Here is a 22,132-nt window from a genome sequence, read left to right as displayed (position 1 = left end):
TAAAAAGTGGTGTTTGTAGGGCAGATTCCCATCTCTGTGCTCCTGTACCTGTGTCTCTGAATGAGTGTTGTGCTCTTGTGCTGCTGAGGGGGCAACAAACTCAGGGTGAAGAGTTCTTTTCCAGAACTGGGATCTTTGTGACTGCTTGGTACTGTTTGGGCCAGCAAGCCATTCTATAAAAGCATTTATGAGCAATCTTAGAACTCTGCTGTGTGACTCCTTTCTGCTTCTTCTTGGTGCTGGAAGAATTTGTGATGGTGGCAGCAAATTGAACACCCCAGGAGCTGGGGAATCCATGATTCTTGTTCTGGAAAGCAACCTAAGGAATCTTTATGAAATGCCAGTTGTTCTTGTTAGTGCTGCTAACTTAGCCCAGCTTTAGCACAGTTCAGGTTGCCTGCCTCTGATCTGCTGGCTTGAATAAAGCCTTAAAACAAAAGATCAAGGATTAGAGGCAAAGTGACATTCAGAGCATCATTGTCCAACCTGTGTATACAACTGTGCATGGTAGAAAAGACACCAAATTGCAGTTCTTAAGTATGTCTAACTGGGCTCTTGGCTCAGCTGGTTCCTGCTGTGCTGTAAGAGGATCAGGCACTGCTGCTGTACACAAAAGTTTGTTGTTGTAGCAGGTTGTTTTTTCATAGCTCTTTCTTTGATTTTTGATACCATTTGGCTGCTTTGAGGCCCTGAAGTGTTCATGCACTTTGATTAGGTTTAGTTTTCTCCCCACACCTCCAGAGACTCAAAGACCCTTTCTCTTCACATCTTTTATCTTTGCTATTTTCATTGTTCACTGGGAATTAAGTTATTCAGGGCAATAGCATGTTCATTGCTCTTGAGAGCAGTCCCTACCCTGCTCCGGATGGCTGGCAGGGCATCCATCTGCCCTCTCAATTTTCCAGTTTCATCAGAAAAAGATCCCTAGATATTCTCAAAGTGCTTAAGTGGTTAATTATGACCTTCTAGCCTGGGAGTGTTGCATCTGAAGTGAAGAGTGATGTTGAGCTGAGCTTTTAGGTTTTCCTGCTAGTGAGCAACGCTGGCACGTGAGCTAAAAGGGCATTTTTTTTCCCCCACTAAATTGCTTTAGGGTGTATAAAATGAAGCATGATTATCTGTATTCTGAAGAAGGATAAAACAAAGGATGTTTCTTCTGTTCTCATGGAAATGAGGCTCAGGGAGGAACACTGCAAGGTTAGTACCTGCTTTGTGCATACCTAGTGCTGCTACTTAAGCTTGCTCTCCCCTTAACAGTGCCTTTATCTTGTGCTTTCAGGAAAACCTGGCACCTGCCAAGTTCAGCTACCGTGTGATTTAGCAAAGTGGCAAATCTTCATTAGAGACCAGGAAGAGCTTTTAATCAGAAATGACAACATGCAGTCTGTGATTTGCACCCAGGCCTCAAGTGATGGGTGAAATCACCCTTCTCAACACCCACCTTGCTATAAATAGCTGTTTTCACTGGGGGCAGGTGCTACTGAAATGTCACTTGGGTGAAATCTGAGTGATGTGTTGAGTGTGCGTCTCAGAGCCGAGAGAGGCATTGTCTTCGTCGGATGTATTGAAACGTGCGTGTCTCTGCCAAGAGATGTTGTAATGGTGAGATAGATATCGATCAGAGCTGCTCTTGAAGTGTTTTGAGACTCTTAATACTTCCTTGAATCATCTCAGTGCTCCATTCACAAAAGCTGCTGTTGTTAAAACGTCGAGCTGTTGGGTGTGTCTTGTTTTTATCCCACCCTATTCCACCGCCATGAGGGATTTTTTTTTTTAGGAAACTCTGTATACTTTTTCAATTCCCTACTTTTGTGCACATCACAAGGGGTTATTTTTTCCCCATTATTATGAACAGAAGTGTTGTTTGAGTGCCCAGACAGTTGGTAACATCTGGCAATCTGCTTTTTGGTGGAGCGTTAAGTATCTTCACAATTCTCTTTTTATAATTGTCCTCTGAAAGAGTGAGCCATGGTGACTTTCCCAATGGAATATTTATCCATCACGTGCTGTCTCTGCAGTGTTATTGTGGGACTATACTTCTGAGGGTTCCTGCAAGAGGAAAATTACAATTTATCTTGATCCATCCATTCAGCCCTGGAGTGTTTCTTGAACTTTGTGGAAGAGTATGAGATGGGTACATGTGGTAGAAGAAAAGTAGGATTCAATTGCAAATTGCTATTATTACAATCACTTTCTGAGATATTTCTACCAATCATCACTTGGTCTTGAGATGAGAGCAGCAGCTTCTTTTTAAACTTAATTGATACCTTTTTTAAAAGCTACTCTATGAAAAACATCTTTCCTAGATGAAATAGATTTGGGACTTCTGAATTACAGGCTCCGATTTTAAGCAGACTTCAGATCTTAGGGCTGTTCCTGTTCAAAAAGTGCATGACACTTAAATGCTTTAACTCGGAGGCTTCTGAGTACCTGGCTGGAGAACTTAGACACCCAAAGCCCATAAAGTTATCCCTGTATTGGTCTGTTTCTGACAGTCAAGGAGGATTTTAGTGCAGATGCCTGCAGGTGATGGCATTGTGGCGACAAGGTAATCCTGAAAGGATCTGGAGTACGGCTGTGGTGGCAGACTCAAGCACTGATGGGCAAGTGTATACCACACCTCTGCAGAAATGATTTTTAGTAATTCCCATTTTTGTGTTATCATCTATCTCAGCCTGGCCTGCTGACCAGACTGAAAGCTAGGAAGAGCTCTAAATTTGGAGCTGGAGCAGCATGTATGTTGTACAGAGGGAAAGGTGCCTGCTTGCACACAGCTGGGTTTGGGAGCTTTGTTTCATTTCCCCAAGTCTGGCAAGCAGGATGGAGAAATTTGAGAGAAGATGTGATGCTGAGCAGCACCAGGAACCTGAGAAGTGTTGGTGCTGCAGTGAGGGGGTGGATGTAGTAGAAATGGTGTCTGTGGTGCTGCAAAGAGAGACTCAAGTCTGTCCTGCCTTAGGGAGCCTGCATTTGGATGTGATCTGGCTGCCAGACCTGCCTGACCGCTGCCTTAGTGCAAAGTCCTTTTCACTGACATTTCCCAGCCAGTGTATCAGAAGAGCTGCCTGAAAAAAGGAAGGAGTTTATACCATGAAAAAGGAGAGGATGTGTTTGTTTCCTTCCAATTACAGGGAACTTTAAGCCTGATCTCTGCTTAGCTTGTTCTGCTTGGAGTGATAAGAACCAAAGGAAAAACCGTGGGATTTTCTTCATCTGTGGTTTTCTTACCCCGCCCCTGGTGATCTCATATCTGTTTAAATCTGAGGCCTATTTCTGTGCAACATAATCCTTGTTGTTTTGTGACAGCTTATTGTATGCACATTCTCTGTGCATCTCCTGCTTTTAACTGCTTAGTGTGTACCAAAGCAGGAGTTATTTTTACTGCTGTCAGTGGTGTTGAGCTTTGCAGCACTGGGCGTATCTTGTTCTGCATCCTGCCTCCACGAAGCAAGCAGCCTTCAAAGGGATCAGGAACCTGTACTGCTGCCAGTGATGGAGAGGGAAGAAAAATGATGAGGTTCAGCCTGTAAAAACTGTTGGGTTTTTTGAATGTCTAAAATTGCTATGGGATTGAAAAACATTAGATCTGAAACACATCCTGATGGGGAGAATGCACTGCTCAAATGTGTTTTCTGAAGGCTGTGGCGGTGAGGTGTGTTGTTCTGTCAGTGCTTTTTCCACCTTTTCTCGGTTCCTGTTGCATTCCTGATGACCTCAGTGTGAGCTGTTGTCCCTGATGCCCTGCTGACAGACTGTGTCCATGTCACTGGTGTGCCATGGGGAAGCTCTGAGCAGCTCAGGCTGCAGCCCTGAGGGATTGGGCCTGGCTCCTTGGATACACTGCCCCAGAGCAGCTTTACACAAATTCATTCTCCTTTGAACTTTCTATGGTTCATTTCTGGTTTCTTGGGGACTTTCTTAGGTTGGGGTTGGGGGTGTGTGTTTTGCAGGGTTGGTTTTTGCTAGCTCTGCATTAGTAGAGTGTAGCAGCTGTATCTTGAAAGCAGTTTGAATTTCCCAGAACTTTGGGACACACGGGTTAGGTATAATCCTTACACGTGAGTTGCTGCTCTTTTTTTCTGTATTTCAATGCAACCCATGAGTCTGCTTGTCTCTGTTCTTTTCACTAATGGCTCACAGGCTCCTTTCCTGTGGAGACAAGAGTTGAGCTTGCTGAGTGCCCCAAAGCAGCCTCCTGAACTCATCTTCCTCCTCAAATCTGATCTTGACTGCAGTTTCTCCAGGAGACAAGCCCTTGTCCAGCAAGGTAAAGCAGCTGGCCAGGCTCACTGGGGCGTGTGGAGGCTTTGGTATTCATCAACCCCAGTGGTCTCTGGAGCAAAGGGTGCCCATCAAATCAGGTTGCAGGTACTGCCTGCCATTATTTGAACCTGGTGGCTTTTTTACCACTCTCTCCTGGAGCTTCTGTGAGCTGTGTTATCTGAAGAGACATAAGGCCACTCCATCCATGCCTGCTGAACCCTGAAAAAATGCTGGAGCTGATTAAAGAGGCACATTCCCTCTGGAGATGGGGCTCCTTTGAGCAAAGGAATGTAGGTCATGGTTAAGTATATAAAATGAAAAAAGACTCCATTGTAGTGGCAGCATTTCACCACAATAATCCAGTGAGGTCCTTGCATGAATAGAAAACCTGTTCTTATATATATGCTATTTAATATGACTCATTAAGCAAGCCTAATGAAACAGCAGCTTGAGCCTTACTAAATGCCCTGGCACATACAATCCTTAAGGCTTTGGTGTTGGCATCCTGACCAGTTCATCCTCCTGTGTGCCATGTTTTCCCTGTCCAAATCATAATTCTGCAGTGTCAGAGCCCAAGGCGAGGGTAAAGGAGGGCAGGGAGGTTTGAGGCCCCGTTGGGTATCTGATAGGATAAAGGTAGCATTGCAGCCATGGCAGTCTGAGCCAGGCATGGAGCTCTGGGGTAATGAGAAATGAATCCAAGTGGAGGAATTAAGTGGGATGGAAGCTGGCTGTGTGTGGAGAAGGAGGTTCTCTGTGGTCACTGCTTGATTCTGCTGCAAAGGTGTGTGTTGTAACATGCAGGGGACCACCCAATGCACACCTGATAAGGCCTGTATTCCCCAAAAATTCCGACAGGAAGATGAGGAATGTGTGTCAGCAGCAAGCCTCAGGTTGGTGGATGTTACACAGATGTTCATGATTGAGGACTTTTCACTAAAGATTCTACTGCATCAGGTGCTTTCTGGATTTTGTGCTAGGAACACAATGGCTCATTTCATATTCCTAGCAAAAGTGGCCCTTTTGTGGCTTTTTCTGTATACACAGCATACTTTTTAATCTTGACATCTACATGAGATACTTGAGTGCTGTTTTCTTGACATATTACTGTCCCCAGTTTAACAGTGCACCTGTTTTTTTATAGGTACCATGTTCAACCCCAGTGCTGCTGCATTTCAGTGGCTGATGGCACAGTACCTTGTATATGCCTGCAAAGCTGAGCAACCTTTTTCAAGTAAAAATCACTGTTGTCAGCATAGGAGTGTCCTGGCAGTGCCTTGTACAGCTTGGTTAGAGTTGCTGCTGGGGTTACATCTCTTGTTCAGGAGCCTGCCACATCTGAGTAGTGTACAGTGGCAATTAATGGGCAGGGGCAGTTTTAAGGAGGAACTTAGTTTGTGTGTTTAATTAGGAATGACAGGCCATATAATGCAGCCTAAGGCTTACCAGCCCATGGATCCTTCCCAGAACATGGCTGGGGCTCAGCACCTCGGAGCAGTTCTGCTTACGGTTGTGCTAATGCTGTTTAGTTCATGCCATGTGACTTTTCAGCAACTCTGAAATCTGCTGTCCAATCATTCCTTTCCTCAGTCACAGGCGTGCAGCTTTGTCCCTGTTTCAAGGCTTTTCAGGACAGTCCTCACTGTGGAATTTTGGCAGTGCTGGGTAAAGGCAGAGTTCAGTTAACCTCCATTTTTCAGAAGAGGAAGAGGAGGCAGAACACTGTTCCAGCTGTCAGGGGAGCAGAGCCCTCTCAATCATCTTGCAAGGGTATTTTTGTAGTATTTGCAAATATGCTCCACCTGTGTTTATGGCTCAGTGTTTCACTGGGGTTGTGATGAGCTGAAATCCCTCTGTTATAGCTGAAGTCATCAAAGCGAAGAACGTGTTATGTATATGGCACATGACAGAGTCTGGTGTTAAAGCAAAATACCCACTTACCTGCTGTATATATGCATAGCAATATATCCTCAAAAAAGGTAATTTTAGGAAGTAGGCATCAAGTGAATTACAGTTCCAGGAAATATGGGGCTCACTGTCAAGGATAACAGGCTTGGCTTAAAAGGTAAATTTATTTTGCAGAGGAAGCTATTGATTAGTTGTTCACCAGACTGTTTTTATTGTTTGGTGTGTAGATGTAAAGGCATCCAGATGTACAAAGCATGCACTTGGAGTCAAGCCACTACAGGGACAGGGATCGGTGGCTTTGTAATGGATTAGCTTTATCATTTGCCCTTGGTATTTTTTCTTCTTGGTTAAGATATTTGCTATTAGCACAGATACAGTGCAAGACTCCGTATTGCATCTGTGCTAGGACCTGGTACCTTTCTGCTCTGAAAGGTGCTCTGGATGCTTTCTTTAGAGGGGATAAAACCTCTCACTGCCTGGCCATGTGGCCATTTGGAGGCAGAGCTGCTGACTTTGGGCAAACAGACTTTTACCTCTTTTTGCTTGTGCTGTCTGGAAGTGAGCACTTACTCCTCCAAGGGCATCCTCAGTAGAGCTGCTTACATCCAGTCAGATTACACCTGAGAGAGTCCAGCAAGGCAATGAAGGTGCTTTAAATCAAAGACCTTGGCTCATCTCAGACCTTAAGCTCATCTGAAGGAGGGGTGGGACAGACAGGAGGGGAGCAAATGCACTTCATAAGTGTGAAACATATGACAAAGTTTCCAAGTCAAACATGACATCCCCCGGTGCTATTTTATCATCTTCTCTAACCAGCTCTGCATTGAAATACCTTACAGGTGATGTTACTGGGTGATGTTTGTGACATTGGGCAAGAAGACACTAAAGACATTTCCCTGCTAGGAGCAGCTTCCTGATCTATATGCAAGGTGAAGGATGCAGCAAAGCATCCCTTAAAACAGTTTTTAACCCTAGTTTGGAAAATTCTGAGGCTTTAGTCTTTTACATTTATGGGGAAATAGCTCAGAGGTGAGTTCTGCTAACAGTCAGTCTCCCCTTGCTTGCCTGTAAGAGGTGACCTTTCAGAAATGTTTTTAGTGAAGGGGCAGTTCTGGGTCTCTCGGAAACACTCCTTGTGTTAAAAATGGAATATTTCACAGCTTCCTGGTTGGTCTAGAAGTATGTTACTCCCCTGGGGACTCTTCGGATGCTGGGTCTCCTAAACACAGAAGCCTTCCTTGAAAACTGGATTTGAGTATCCTGGGAAATATTTTTTCCCAGTAATTTGTGATTGCTCTATAGCTGTTGGGCTGTAGAGCCTGTGCAGAGCAGAGGAGCATAAAGATGTATTCCTACAGGAAATTTGTAGCTGTCTATATGTTACCCTGGTGAGGATTAATGCAGGTGGAAAGGATTTTGCCTTTAAAACCTGTGTAAAGGAGAACTTAATAATCTGCCTTCAAGCAGGTTTAGAATGAGAACTGTGTGTACATTGTACAAAACCAGGGAATATCTGGCTTGATTGCTCCTGTGGTTCCTGTGCCACTGCTTTAAGTGTTTACTTACACCAGGGGCTTGGTGAGTTCTGTGAGCCATCTCCAGATGTGCTGCTTGGTTGCCTAGTTCCCAAGGAAGAGATGGGGAGAAAAGAAGATTCCCCAGGCTATAACCTTGAATTATTGTCACTTCAGATATGCTGCTGAATAACTGAACCTGTGGAGTAACGCAGAGAGGAGAGTGGTGTTTCCATGCAGTTGTTGGATGTTCTGCTGGGCGAATGCTGTGTTGTCTCAGGCTGCTGGCAGAAATCTGGAGAGCTTACAGTAAATGGTTTAGAAGTCAGCCAAGAAAACACCTGAAGGCAAAATGATACAGAAGTGCTGTATGATGACATTGATGAGTTTTAAATATGGTGTTGAAAGCTTTGTGCTGTGGCTGAGATGGGAAGGAAGAAAAAGTCAGTCCAGTAGACTGATCTGTTCTAGGGGGGAGAAACAAGGCTTTGCTCCAGGGGTATTAAGTCAAACTCTGCAGGGCTTTTATATTTCTGTCCCTATTGTATCATAACTGTCACCAGTTCTTGTTGAGATTTTTCTCAGATTTATTGAAAGGAATTGAAGGTTGGTTGGTTGCTTTTGTATTATAGAGTGCACAAGCAGGAGGCAGTGAATTAAACCCGCTGTGGCTGGGAGATGTTTTAGTCTTCCCCCAGCCATTCCGCAGGTGGTGGATCCACCCCTCACAGAAAGGGATGTCACAGTGCAGAGGTTGCAGAAATCCAGTTAAATAACTGAGCTTCTGTAGCTTGGTGTATGGATTCAGTAAGGGCTGTTCCTCCTTTTTGTAATGGCCAATACAGCATTTATGTGTAGGGGGGATAACTGAAACTCTTTCAGTGAATAGAAAATGCAGCTGAGGTTTTTTGGGCAATGATGCAATTGTGCTGCATTGTCCCAGTAGCATTCACACACTCTTCTGCAGTGTGAGCTGGGGGAGTGGCTTTGCTGTTTATCAGAAATAAATGCATGCATGGGGTACCCACACTGTCACTGAAATTTGGGTGGATTCTCTCTAGCATTCCAGAAGTTGCTTCAGCTGAATGTAAAAGGCTTTGATTTTTTTTTTTTTTAAAGCAATGTCTGACTTAACTGTGGATACAGCTGGCTCAGAAGGCGTTGTTATTTAACAGGAAGCCTTTGCAGAATGCTTGCTCTGCCTTGGAGCAAGCATTGGCTATTGTACCTCTTAAAGCAGTGTTTGCCTTTGCTCTGTGCCAGGAGAGAGCGAGGTGACCCCAGACCTCTGCTCTGGCTGTGGCCCCACGAGGAGGCAGTGCCACTGGTTTCCTTGTCAGCTAAATTTGAGTGTCCCCAGAGTGCTCTTAATCACTGGCTGTGGAAACTGCCCCCAAGGCCAGCCTGAGCATCCTGTGTTTGTCAGCTAAGCCAGCCAGGTCCTGATCCGCCTCTGGAATCCACTGCCCTCTCTCTCCTCCTCGGGCTGCAGGCAGCCTGTGTGTCCATGCAGCGTTCCTCCTGTGTAACAGAGCATTAAGGCACTGCAGTGTGCTTGGGGAGTGTGTTCTGCATGTGAGATCAACCAGGAATATTTCTCCAGGGGGATGCTCTGATTCCAGAGCAGGCATGAAACTCGGAGAAGGTACAAGGGAGGCTGGGCAGCTTCATGCGCTCACTGCCTGGGATTGACTTGGGAATGTGGCATGACACAGCATTTGCTGTGCTTTCAGCTACAGCTATTTATACATTGCTTTTCAGGGTTATTTTGTCTCCTCTAGGAGATTCTGTACTTGATAAAATAATCTTGCTCAAGTTTATGAAATTTGCTGAAGTTCCTAGACCTGTTTCAGTATTTTGGCTCTGGGGCAGTGCTCTGTCTCTGGATCCAAACAGGGCTGAATGTGAGGGAATTTTTTCTTTAAGCTATGTCTGGATTCAGTCCCCTAAAGTAATTTGACCTGCAGACTGGACTTGCACTGGGTCTCATATGTGAACTGAAACAGGCACACCAGGGATTTAAGGATAACACGCTAATATCTTCCCTCCTTCCTAGGAGAGAAAATTGCAGCAATTGTGAAACATTGCTGTCTGTGGGGGAAGGGACTCCTGTGAGGGTGGTAGTGGAGGCCCTGGGTGAAAGAAAGGGAAAGGAGAGTGGGCTGTATTACACTAACCATCCTGTGTCAACCTCCTACGTTCGGGTGTCGCATGGCTGACATCCTATCAAAGAGCTCTGGCTGTGTCCAGAATTTTAAGCAGCTTTATAAATAGTGTTGCTCAAACTGCCTGTGTGTGCAGAGACTGTGAACGACTGGGGTAGACCAAAATATTATTGGTTTAATTTTTGAACCAGTCCAAAAATGGGAGCAAGAAAGATTAGAAACCTGAAGTGTAGAAACACCCGTGGATTATCTCCTTCCTCTGCAATGCCAAGCATACATCTGGGGGGTCTGTGAGAGAGGCAGCATTGCTGGAGATGGCAGGCTGTGAGACTTGCAAGGCATGAATATGTGAATCTTTTTAAGGCATCTGAAACCATTCTTTCTCTCCTACTTGCCTGACGTCTTCCTGGTTGCAGGTTATGCTGTGTCTGAATAATTGTGAACAATTAGAAGCTAATTTAAATGGCTGGTTTGTATTCACAGCAGCAGCAAATGAGCTAACCAGCTGGAAAGCAGACACAGATTTTCTGTTGATGTGTCTCCCTCTTGTTGTTCCCTGGCAGTTTTTGCAAGGTGGATTTTTTGCTGTGGGCTAATAAGGAGTTTCTCCTGCACGCTGCTGACCTGATTGCAAGGGGAGGGAGGATGCTTTGTGTCCTAGCACAGAGTTGCCACCAACCCAGCAGAGTCCAGTTTGGCTCAGCAAAAGAGCCCACCCTGGTTTGCTTCAGGAGTGTGGAGCAAAGGAATATTTTTTTGTGGATACACTCTTTATTCCTACTCTCAAATATATAGAAAGGTGAGGTGCACCTGTTGTGCCTCGGGAATGAATTGGCCAGCAACAGTCACACAGATTTCCTCACAGCATCCTTTTTGTCCTCTGGAATGGCAGATGGAGGTCTGAGCAGCCCCACTCTTTCCTCCAGACCTGGCAGTATGCCCCAAATGTAGCTCAGAGTGGCCAGTGACTAATTTCTGTGCCACTGATGCTGTCCAGATGGCATCCCAATCCATCCAGGTCCAGCAAGAACCTGGAAAACCTGTTGCATAATAATTGCCATCTCCCTCCCAAGGCAACAATTTGAGGAATTCTTTTGCTTCAGGTAAATAAAAGAGCTACTGGACAGACTATTTTTGCACACAAGGAGGAACACAGCTTAATTGGCAAGTTAAAACAGTGGGCTGCTGGGAATCCTGGGAATCCAGACTGGAGGCTGAAATGGGATTCTCTTCTTCCTGTCACACTGGATGGTGTCAGCATCCGTGTGAGCATCTTCTCAGGGGATTTTCTTCCAGCAGTCAAATGCATTTCCCTTAGACCTTATCGGATGCTGCCAAAAGAGCAGCACAGCCATTGCTTTCACCTGCGTGGGCAGGTGTTCACCAGGGTCTCTGCAGCCATTCCTTAAGTCCTGTTGGAACCAGGTGGCTCCTGACACGCTGGGCTCGGGGCTCTGTGGAGCTGCTGGGCTCCTCACAGCAGTTTTCTTCCTGGGGATTGCTGGCTCTGATCTGTACTTTGGGTGAGGCTTTACTGCGGGAGCGCTGGGGCAGCCTCTGTGAGCAGTGCTGGCTGATGTATAGGCATAATGTTGTCCACGTTCCTGCTTACTGCTCCCAGCCAGCTTCTCCCGTGCCTGTAACTCCGGTCTCCTGCGGTTTTCCTCAGGTAACAGTGCCATCTGGTGCTGGAGCACTGCTCTTGGTCAAGCCTTCCTCAAATACTTAGGCAGAGGTGGTAGGAGAGTATTGCTTTTAATCAGCCATCACACTGTAAGAAGATGGGAGGGGGGCGTCCTGTAATAATCTGTAATAATCTGCTTTTGGGACATTGCACCTGGCTATGATCCTTTTGTCTTTTAGCAGTTGATGTTCCCAAAACTGCTGTACCTAGAAGACTGAGTACATGAGGCAAGAACTGTAAACACTGAGAAGGCAGATCGTTTTTTACTATAAACTGCTGGTAAAAACTAAAATCCAACATTTAGATGAAATCCTGTAACTGGGGACATCTTTGAAATATTCCCCATAGGACTCTAAGTGACTTCCTAGTCACTAAATCTTCTCTTGAAAGATCTTTACATATTTTCTAGTCATAGCTATGTACTTTTAAACTTTACTCTTCTATATCTTTATGTTGAGCATCATTATGTTCATGCTTTCTGAATAATTTTTACTTTATTTTTTTATTTTATTATTTTTATTTCCTTTTAAGTTTTGTAAACCTTTTTGCACACACAGGGTTTGATTGTGTTCCCAGATGAAAGTCCTGGTTATTGGTTGATGGCAGTGGGTATATGGAATATACTGTTTGAACAAACAGCACTTGATGACAAGGTTGGCTAAAGTCAAACTCTTTCATAATTTTTTTTCTTTGGGTACCAGGTTGTCTTTGCTGCTTTACCCCTTTTTCAGGCATTTAACCCAGGCTAACACATGTGGGTGTGTGGTGGTGGTCAGCATTTATATACCAGATAGAAAAGTGAGGCTGAGGATACTGAAAAGCTGAGAGTGGCTGTTGTTTATGCAGCTTTGCTTGTCTACTTCCAGGATCCTCCTCTCTCCCAACCACATTCTCTCCTCTGGGAAGTGCTCCCAAACTTACTTCTTTTCCTTTAAATAATAACAACCCAGTAACCTTCCTGTTGTCTTATCTTCCTTCCCTTGAATTACTGCCTTGTACTTTGTTTTCAGAGTGGTGTGTTCACCAGGCCAGGCAATCTGTGTTGTAGTGTTTTCCAAAATGTCATGTAAATATGCAGAGCCACAGAAGTGATTTGTTGCCAGTAACATAAATAATACTTCTTGGACAAGGGAAATCCAAGTAGAAGATTTTTTGCTTAGCAGAAGATTTCTGTTAAAGCCAGATTCTTCTGCTCCAAAGCACAGCATTTACCCACATTATAATTGGTGTGAACTTTGGTTTCATCCGATGATGTTTTCAGACTTTTTAACTGAATTCCACCTCTTAGAAAAGGAAAGTAGAATCTTTCAGTGTCTTTCTGCCAGAAGGCTCAAAGGTGATATTTGTTAGGGGGAGGGGAAGATCCTGCATTGTTTGGCTGTGACTGAAGGACCAGAACTTTGCTGTGAAAGGAGTTTTGTACTTTTATTACACAAAAATAATGTGGAGGGTAAAAATAAAATAAAAAACAATAGGTTGTGTGGTCAGAAACATGGTCAGGAACAAAAGTAGCTGTAAGTCCATTGCAGGTAGATGTGAAAATAGGGGAGACTCAGGGATCTTCAGCCTGGAGTTGGAAGGAACTCAGTTGAGTGACTTCAGGTTTCTGTGTCTCCATAATATGTCATAAAGACAAATTACAGAGCTGTCACTTTGTCTTACGAGAGCTGCAGGTCCCCAGGGAGGCTCTGCAGCATTGGGAGATGATCAGAGCTAATGACACAGCTGGATTTTGAAGCTGCTGTGTTACAAGCCTCCCTGCACCTCTGGCAGTGTCAGAAGGGAGTAGTGATGTGGAGGCAGTGATCTGGTTCTCATTTTTCAGATTGCCTAGTCTCTTGTGGGTGTTACAGAGACTTTTCTGCTGCCTGCCATGAACTTGCTTGGTGTTTACTCAGTGACTCTACATGATGGCAGGTGCTGCCTGGCTCTGGCAGCCCTGGATACAATTTGTGTGTAATTAGATAAAAAATCATGTTCCCTTAGTGCAGGGGGTTTAGAGTTTTGTAGACGTTCAGCTGGTGACAGGCAAGTGTGTTTTAGAGCAGTGTGTGCTGGCCTGGGGCTGGAAACTGCTGTGTTCATCCCTACCACTGATGGAATCTTCATGAGCTAATTAGGAAATTCTGCTTTAGGCCATGCCTTTTTCTTGTTTCATGAAAAAAAATGTTATGTTCAAACTGTAGAATCAATCCACAGTAGTTTGCAGGTAACAGGCACTACTTGTGGTTGGCTTAGTGGTGAATCTTAGCTTCTGCTGCTGTGGATGTGCTGAATGTTGGATGATTGGCAGATTCAGAGCTGCTGGTTGCATGAACAAAAGAATTGTAATCTGTGATCAGGTGACTGCCTGCAGGTAGAGCTGCTGCGATGCAAAGCTGTCTTGGTTTCATCTTAGCCTCTGTGAAGTGTTTTAAAGCATTTATTTCAGATCAGGGGAGCATTTTAGCACCCCCCCTGCTCACCCCTGTTCTGTCCTTCCTGTACCTGAAGTTAATCATCAACCTGACCTTTCACAGAGGGGTGTTTTGCACTGCCCAAAGCAGCCTCATGAACAAGCTTTTGGACTCTTGCACATAATACAGGAAACAAAGATCCTGCTCACTGTCCTTCCCTTGCTTTGACCAAACCGAATGGAACTGTGTGTTCCTGAGTCACTCAAGGCTTTTGAGAGTTAGTTCAGTTGTTCATATTGAACAATTTTTTAAATCTCCTGATGCAATTCCTAAGTAACTCCTAAATATTTTCTCCTTTTGAGATTCTTTGAGTGCCTTCAGATGACAAGCAGTATCATGGTATTATGAAAATACAGAATGATGCTAAAGAGGTAAAAATGTCTGTGTGCCTACAGGTTGCCCAGAGGAGCTTGGCTGCCCCATCCTTGGACGTGTTTAAGGCCAGGTTGGACGGGGCTTGGAGCAACCTGGGTCCCTGCCAATGGCAGGGGGTTGGAATGAAACGGTCTTTGAGGTCCCTTCCAGCCCAAACCATTCTATGAATTAAAGGTGTGAGTTATGTGGCAGAGCAGTGACCAGCTCTGTTCTGTGGTTGTGTTGGAAGCCACATACCACTCTGGCATTTAATACTTGTGCAGGCAAAAGTTGAGACCTTGCCCCAGAAGGGTGTAGTTCTTCTGTAAGTAATGCAGGAATCTCCACAGCCTCCTGTCTCCAGCAGATTTTGAATTTTTTGTCTGGAAGAGCCACAGACTACTTGTGCTTGCCATGTAGGAGTAGCCAGGAGGTGTCACAGGCAGAACTTTTGTACCAATCAGTGCAAAAGATTTATTTTAATATTTTTGCAGCTGCATCCCTCAAGGGTTGTTTTTAAAACCCTCTGTATTGTGTAGCTCATTGTTCAGCTCTTACGGGTAGTAGAATTTTAGTTCTCAGGAGTCTTAAGTTTCTAGTAGTCTGTCTTCAATCCCATTCTCCCATCTTTCTTTCCCATAAAAACCCAGCATGGTTGGAAACCTCCAGTTAGAAGTGAAGCAACATGTGGCACTTCAAATGTCATAGTGTGAACCAAATGTGAGCTTCCAGGGGATTCTCTGCTGTTGCTTCATCTTCTCTTGTCTTGCTTTTTGCAACTGCTCATGTGCCATGTAAGCTGATCAATGTAACAGAAGTCTTTCACGGGAAGTGAACTTTGGATATGGAACATATTTTTCCAAGATGTGATGCCATTGGTGGTGTGTTGATGCTGAAAAGATATTAAAATATCTTGGCTTCAGATCTTCTGGGTCATTGAATTTCTGAACCTTTGTCATCTAACTTGGTGTATCCATGCTATATTTGGACAGCTGACTTGCTTTTTTAGACACCTCATCTAGATTTAAAATAAAAACAGCTTGTGTTGATTGCTACACTACTGTTTTAGCTGAAGTGAATTTGGGTGTGTACTCAGAGTTAAAAAAAAATAAGAACTGAGGGATGCTGAATTGGGTTGGCTGCTGCCAGTTGTGCTCCCTCCTGCCCACTTCCATAAGCACCCATCCCACAGCCATTCCAGTGCCAAGGCAGCTCTGGAGCTGCTTTGTTTTCTCCTAGTGCCTGGGGCTGGAGCTGGTGGTGGCCAGGAGCTGCTTCATGTGGTAAGGAGGTTTCCTCTTAACCCCCAGTAAGAGCCTGGCAGTAGTCCCAGTCACAAACCAGTGCATCTGGTGGAGGTTTCCAAGTGACAGCTTCAGGACTGGAGAAAAGGATTTATTTGCTGTCAGGTTTAGAAACCAGGCATGGGAACATGCCTATGGTACATCGTGTCCTTTTTCAGGTGCTGAGAGACTGTCCAGGTCTTTCAAAATCCTTCCAAGGAGCCTGTCTGTCAGCACAATGAAGCAAGGTTTTACCCTTCCCAGCACCAGATGTTTGGATTTAGCTTTAACTGGTTATGGAGTGTGGTACTGAGGTTTGGAGAGCTCTGTGGTGCCATGTTACCTGTTGCTGCAGTAGTTGTTTTCCCTGTAGTTTGCTCTTAACCTGTGGGTTTTCTTCATCTTCTGAGCACTGATGTTACAAGTTCCCATGGCAGCTTCCAAGCTCTCAAGTAGGTGCTGTCCATCTACACAAAAACACTTATGTGGGCATCGTAGGACACTGACAGTCCTGGTGACCCTGGAGGAGTGTCCCAAGGAGGGGATTAATTTTTAACTCCAGAACAGATTTAGATATTGACTTGCCAGGAGAACTCTCCAGTTCAGTTAAAAAAAAACCCTCCATCTCTGTGAGTCTAAAGTTCTAACTGTTGATGTTGGACAGAAATCAGGTACCTAGCTCATGTCTCCTCCATCACAATGTTTGTCCATTGTCACAAAAAGACAAGTGTGACATGTTTTCTATGGATAAAACCTTGGCTTGACTCAAAAGGAGGCCATAAAATGGTAATACATCTGAAAGACATTATGATTTTTCCCCTCACACTTTCTTAGTCCTGTTGAGAGAATTCAAAATAGCTTCACGAAATTGCAAGTAATTTCTTCTTTTTTACTTTTTTTTGTTTACAGTTTTAGGCGTAGAGCCTGGGAGCAGTGATTTAAATGAGATCAGTTATACAAGATGTACAAAGGGAGGGTTGGGACCTGGGAGATGGACAAGTAGTCCAGACTGAATAGAAGTGACAGGTCTGTGCAGGTCACAGCCTGGCCTCCCTGCCTTCATGGTGGCCACTGCTGTCCAAGTCCTTGTTTAACTCAAGAGGCAGAAGCAGCTTTCATAGTAGATAATTCACTTCTGACTCAGTTGGATAAATGTCTCAACCATCATACAGCAGTTCAGGTCAACATACAGAGTTTCATCTCCAGCATTGTGCTTTCCTCCTTTTTTTTTTTTGTGGTGCCTTGTATTCTCATTTTTATGAGCAGTTACCACTGTGTGTGTGCTGCTTTTTCTCCTCCATCTGTACAAGCTTATTTCCAGAGCTCTTGTTTTGGAGGATGGAATTTGGAATGTGTCTGGAATAGAAAGTGATGTTGTCACCACAGTGATTGCGTTGGAGGTAGAGGCTGTGGGATCACGTTATCACCTTCGAGCAAATTTTATTCTTTATTGGTCAGAAGTTGCAGTTCTTTAGGTTGGAAAAGACCTTTGAGTTCAACCCAGCACTGTCAAGCCCACCACTAAATGATGTCCCCAAGTGCTACACACTTTTTAAATCCCTCCAGGGATGGTGACTCTGCCACTGCCCTGGGCAACCTGTGCCAGTGCTTGACAGCCCTTTTGATGAAGAAATTTTTCCTAATATCCAGTCTAAAGCTCTCCTGGCACAATGTGAGGCTGCTTCCCCTTGCCTGGTTACTTGGAAGAAGAGCCTGATGCTCACCTGGCTACAACTTCTGTCAGGGAGTTGTGGAGAACGAAAAGGTCTCCCCTGAGCTTGCTTTTCTCAAGGCTGAGCCCCCCCAGCTCCCTCAGCTGCTCCTTACAGACTTGAGCTCCAGAATCTGAGACAGCACTGGCCGAGTGTGAACTTTAACACTGTGAGTCAGCATTGGCAGCCTTTATACTGGATCAGGTGCCCTCTTCCACAGCCAGAGTCCTCTCTGTTGCTGGACAGCTGAGCAGAAATGTGGCTGTAAAACCATGACTGATCCAGGTGAAAGGTGTGCTCCCAAATCCGTGTGTAGTGAGTGTCTCAGTGCCAAGGTCTCCTGTCCTTCCTGGTGTCCCAGTACAGGTTGAACCTGCAACACAGAGCAGTCAGCTCCTCTGAAGGAAGGTGTGTCCTGGCATATTTGAGACTGACCAACCAAGGACTGCAGGTCGATGCATTTAGGTTCCCTTCTGTGTTTGAACTTGTTCCCGGCTTCTGGTTTTGGGATGCTTGGAGCAGGGGACAGTTTGTCCATCCCTACCTCCTGTGACAACGTTGCCTACCTGGAGTGCTGTGTGGCAGTAGCAAACCAAAATGCTGTTTGCAGGCAGAATTACACCTTCTGTTTCTCCTAAAGTGGAATACCAAGACTCCTGCCCGTGCAGAAAAGAAGCTATGTGGGAGTAGGAAAGGAAGGGATGTGCTGGCAGTAAGCATGAATGTGTTGTCCTTTCTCTTTTGTTGTTTAAAACATTCTGGGGGATGGTGACACCAATAGCTGGAGCCTGTGTGGAAGTGGTTTTGTCCACTGTTGGGTACCAGTGATGTTACAAGCAAACCTGAATTGCTAATTAATGAATTTAAACCCTGCTTTAGGTATGCAGAGAGTGACCAGGGATTTATGCCACTACTGAGTATCTCCATAACTCATTTTGTTTGGATACACACCAACCAGGGCTAGCTGTCCCTATATCAGTCTCAGCAGCTCCTATATTATTTGCCACTGAACTTCAGCAGTGATTGTTGCTTATTTACCTGCCACAATACTTGGCGTTGGTGGCTAGTTCAAATCATTAAAGTAAATTGCTCTGGTTTTGAGCCCTTGTCAGAAGGGAGTTGTTGGAGAGGCAGATTGGCACCATATCTTGCATATGTTCAATGGAGTTGAGAGGTTAAACCCAGGGAGTTACAGTGGGAGTTCAGCCCACCCCTGCCCAGGGATGTTTACACCTCACTGCCAAATTGTTTGCTAAAGTGGGGATCCAGTTTTCTATCACAGACATCTCTCTCTGCTCCACATCTCTCTGCTGTTAATTTAAACAAACAAAACCCAAGCCACAAAGACTTTGCTTCAAATGACAAGTTTGTAATAAAAAATTAGGCAAGTGGATGAAAGCAGAAAGCTCCCGAGGCTTAATGAGTTCATGCTCATTGGAAATGTCTGTCTTCTCCCAGTCTGCCCAGTTCCAGGTGTGAGCCCTGATGGTTCCCTTATTTCACTTGAGGTGAGATGACTCAGCTGAGAAGGGGAACATGGTCTTGTTGATTCTTGTTCTTTATGCAGAAAATCAGAATTTGTGTACCCCTCCTGCTGTGTGTGGTTTGAGAGCATCATCAACCCTGCTGAAGTATCAGGTGTTCTCCAGATTGCAGCTGGTGCCTTTTGATGAGTAAATTTGCTGTGGAGCTCAGGCACTGATTCAGTGCTGAGCACCAAGAAAGCATCTGAATAGCAAAGGAAATAAAAGGGGGCCAGAGCTATTCTGCCACTTCTTTTAGCAGTCAAGGCCCTAAGGAACATAACTGACCCCAGGCTGGGTGTGTCATCCCTCTTCACCAGGGTAAAATGTGTGTGCAGTGATGAGTGTCTTTAGTTTGCCTTACTTAACATTTGTAATAGTGAATTTATTTTTTAAAAAGGCAACACAAAACACATATTGCATTTGAGGAGGGAGCCCAGCTTGGCATATAGGAGCATGGGACTCCTCAGAGCATCTCTGGGAAACTGCTCTTTCTCATTCTTGGGGCTCTTACTGACGTACATGGTGAGAACATAAACCCAGCCATGCTAATACTGCCTTTCCTAGAGGTAAATATAGCAGCTGGGCTGTGAGGACCTATTTTAAAAGTGCTTGTGCCACAGAATTCCCTCAGTGCTGAGGGAGGGGGCTGTCCATCACATTGCTCTGGGTGTAACAGAGGACAGGAGGAATGGCTGAACTGTTGTGTTCCATGACAGCCATTCCAGCTTACTCTGGTCGGGTTTCTTGTGGATTTTGACAGTCTTTTGTGACAGGACAGACCTGTGAAGTATTTATTGTTGATGCTGGCATTCTGCTTACTCCTTGGCTTGCTTTTCCTTGCGACTGAGACAGGTGGGTCTGGCACATGAAGCTGAAAATAGCTGTGCTGCCTTTAAAAGCCAAGAGACCTGAAAATAGGTTAAATATAGTCCCCCTGTAAAGAAAGCTTTATACTTTGCTTTGGGAAGAATTTGTATGATTGTATTATTGAGGAAGGATCACAAAATGGGAATGCTGCTTATTTACAGCTTCTGTGATGTACCAATGTTGACTAAGCCAAATATATTACTGCTGCTGCTGGGTAACATCGAATCATCTTGATGGTCTGGGTTCTTCAGAGGCTGCATCATAGGGAACAGTATGGCTCCGTGATGTGTTGAAACATAATGCATCAATTTAAGCCCTAATGCATTTTGAAATGAAAGTATCATCATACACTTGGAGCTGTGCAGTGAGAAAACTTCAGTTACAATACCCAAACTGCTGCTCACGCTTGAGTACTTACTGGAATGTGAATATTGCAGCCCGATTCTGGATTTTAAAAGGCTGCCTATTGAGTACTTACTTTAACAAATAATTTTAGAAAGCTGTATAAAAATTCATGTCTATCTATATCTCGCAGTGGGATGTGGGAGGCAGCGAAAACACTTCTACAATCTGGAAATGGGCTGTGGGCTTCAGGTTTCCCACTCCTGTGTGGTTCTGACTCCAGAAGTTGGGTCTAAAAGCCTGGCTGGCTGGGTCTCTTCCTCTCTTACTGAAAAATGCAGTCAAGAAGATGATAAATACTCAGGTGCTATGGTTTGATTCCGGATCTTGTTCTTGGAGTATAGATTTGTCTAATTTAGTAAAGCAGGCTGTAAGCCAGGGAGTGGGTTAGGATGAAATGCTGACAAAGCACAGTGGAGTTCAGGCTGGGGATGAACAAGGAAAAGCCAGGAATGCAGCAGTAGTGACAGGGTGGGCTCTGAAAGTGAGATGTGAGAGAGGCTCTGCCCCTGGTGGTGCATTCATGTGGCATTTCCCAGAGCACGGGGGGTGTAATTAGTATGTTTGCAGGGCTCAGAGCGATGTACCAATGCAAATAACTTCTGGACCACTGAAATGCAAGTGAGGCTTCTCCCTGTTCAGCAGAGGGAGATTTTAGCTGAGTTACTGGGAGGCTGAGCAAGCCTGAAATTGGAGTTCAGTCTTGTGGCCTCCCTTAGGACATCATCCCTCATGTAGCATTCCAGTGTATTCAGTGGCAGCTGCACTTTGTAGTTTTAAGCTTGTTGAAAATACTTAATGAAATAGCTTGCAAGTAGTCTTGAGGCCACTGAAACAGCTGGATGAAGGGCCACTTCTGGAAGGGCATCACTTGGTTAATCACTGGAGAATCATCAAGTGATACGTTCCCTGGTGCCCACAGGTCTGTGTGAGCTGCTCTAGGGTAAGTAAGGATGGTCCTACCACATCCTTTGTTGCCAGAATGAGCTCTTTGCCAGCAAGTGCTTTAGCAGGAGCTGGAATAAGCAGTGCTTTGGCTTTATCCATGGTCTTATTGATGTTTCATTATGTGCATGGACCTGAGAGCTTTTAAGTGCAGAAACAGCCATTTCTTTTCCTTTTTTTTTTTCCAAGATAAGTGCTTGCTGCAGTGGATTTGTCACCTATTCCCCTGCCAGCCAAGACTTCTTACTGTACAGGACCTTGCTCACGTGTCCCAGGCCAAACAGGCTTTCCACAGATATTTGGGAGTATCTTGGGTGAAAAGCGTGCAGGATGAGACACAGAGCTGTGATGTGTCTTCTGTACTACATAGACTGGATGTGGGTAGGAAATGATGCGTGGTGCAGGCAGAGGAAGAGAAGAGGAAGACTTGAGGGGTTGAATGAGTCAATGTCTGCACCCTTTTTGATGTGTCTGCTGACTTAGAGCACAGTTGTGGATGGATCCCCTGGTTGCTGATGTCAGATCTGTCAACTGGATTTTGCAAATGTGCCAAGGGGATTAACTCTGTGTATGGAAGCGCCTCAGAATCCTCTGCTGCAATCCTCCTCAGGCTGGAGGGTTGGGATACTGTGCATTTCTATTTGTCATGTTATTTCTGACTGAGTATCATCTGGGGTCACTAAAGCCAATCTCTCTTTCTCTCCTTAGCTGAAGCTTGAAGATCGCTCAGTGGTCCCTCGAGATGTGGTCAGACACATGAGCTCCAGCGTAAGTGCTTTTTTTTTTTTGTCTCCTTTTGGTTGTGATACTGCTGCATGGATTTCTAGCACTTGCCAAATTGCCTGAATGGAGCTGGACAGTAATGCTTTGAGCATGTTCTATTTTTAGGTTGTTGGATAGACTTAGCTGCATCCAGTGAAAATGGAATTCTGCTAAGGCTGCCTCTCTACAGTTGGATATCTGCAAAGGTCTCCTGAGCAAGCAATCCCAGTCATGGTCAGGGAAGGAGACAAGAAGCCTGTCTACCCTGCCATTCTTAAAGTTTTACATTAA

The 22,132-nt window shown here is 44.9% G+C and overlaps 1 protein-coding gene across 1 annotated transcript in view; it reads left to right on the top strand.

Annotated features, from left to right (window-relative positions):
• UBE2O (ubiquitin conjugating enzyme E2 O) overlaps window positions 1–22,132 on the top strand; it is a 60,050-nt gene that overhangs the window by 11,509 nt on the left and 26,409 nt on the right. Inside the window, exon 2 of the mRNA XM_069032842.1 lies at window positions 21,788–21,847. Coding sequence (XP_068888943.1) covers window positions 21,788–21,847 — 60 coding nt within the window. The remainder of the gene's footprint in view (window positions 1–21,787; window positions 21,848–22,132) is intronic.

The sequence above is a fragment of the Aphelocoma coerulescens genome, chromosome 18 (assembly GCF_041296385.1).
Source record: "Aphelocoma coerulescens isolate FSJ_1873_10779 chromosome 18, UR_Acoe_1.0, whole genome shotgun sequence".
In the NCBI taxonomy this organism is placed as follows: Eukaryota; Metazoa; Chordata; class Aves; order Passeriformes; family Corvidae; genus Aphelocoma; species Aphelocoma coerulescens.
The sequence above is the reverse complement of the archived record's forward strand: the minus strand, read 5'-3'. Positions and strand labels throughout refer to the sequence as shown.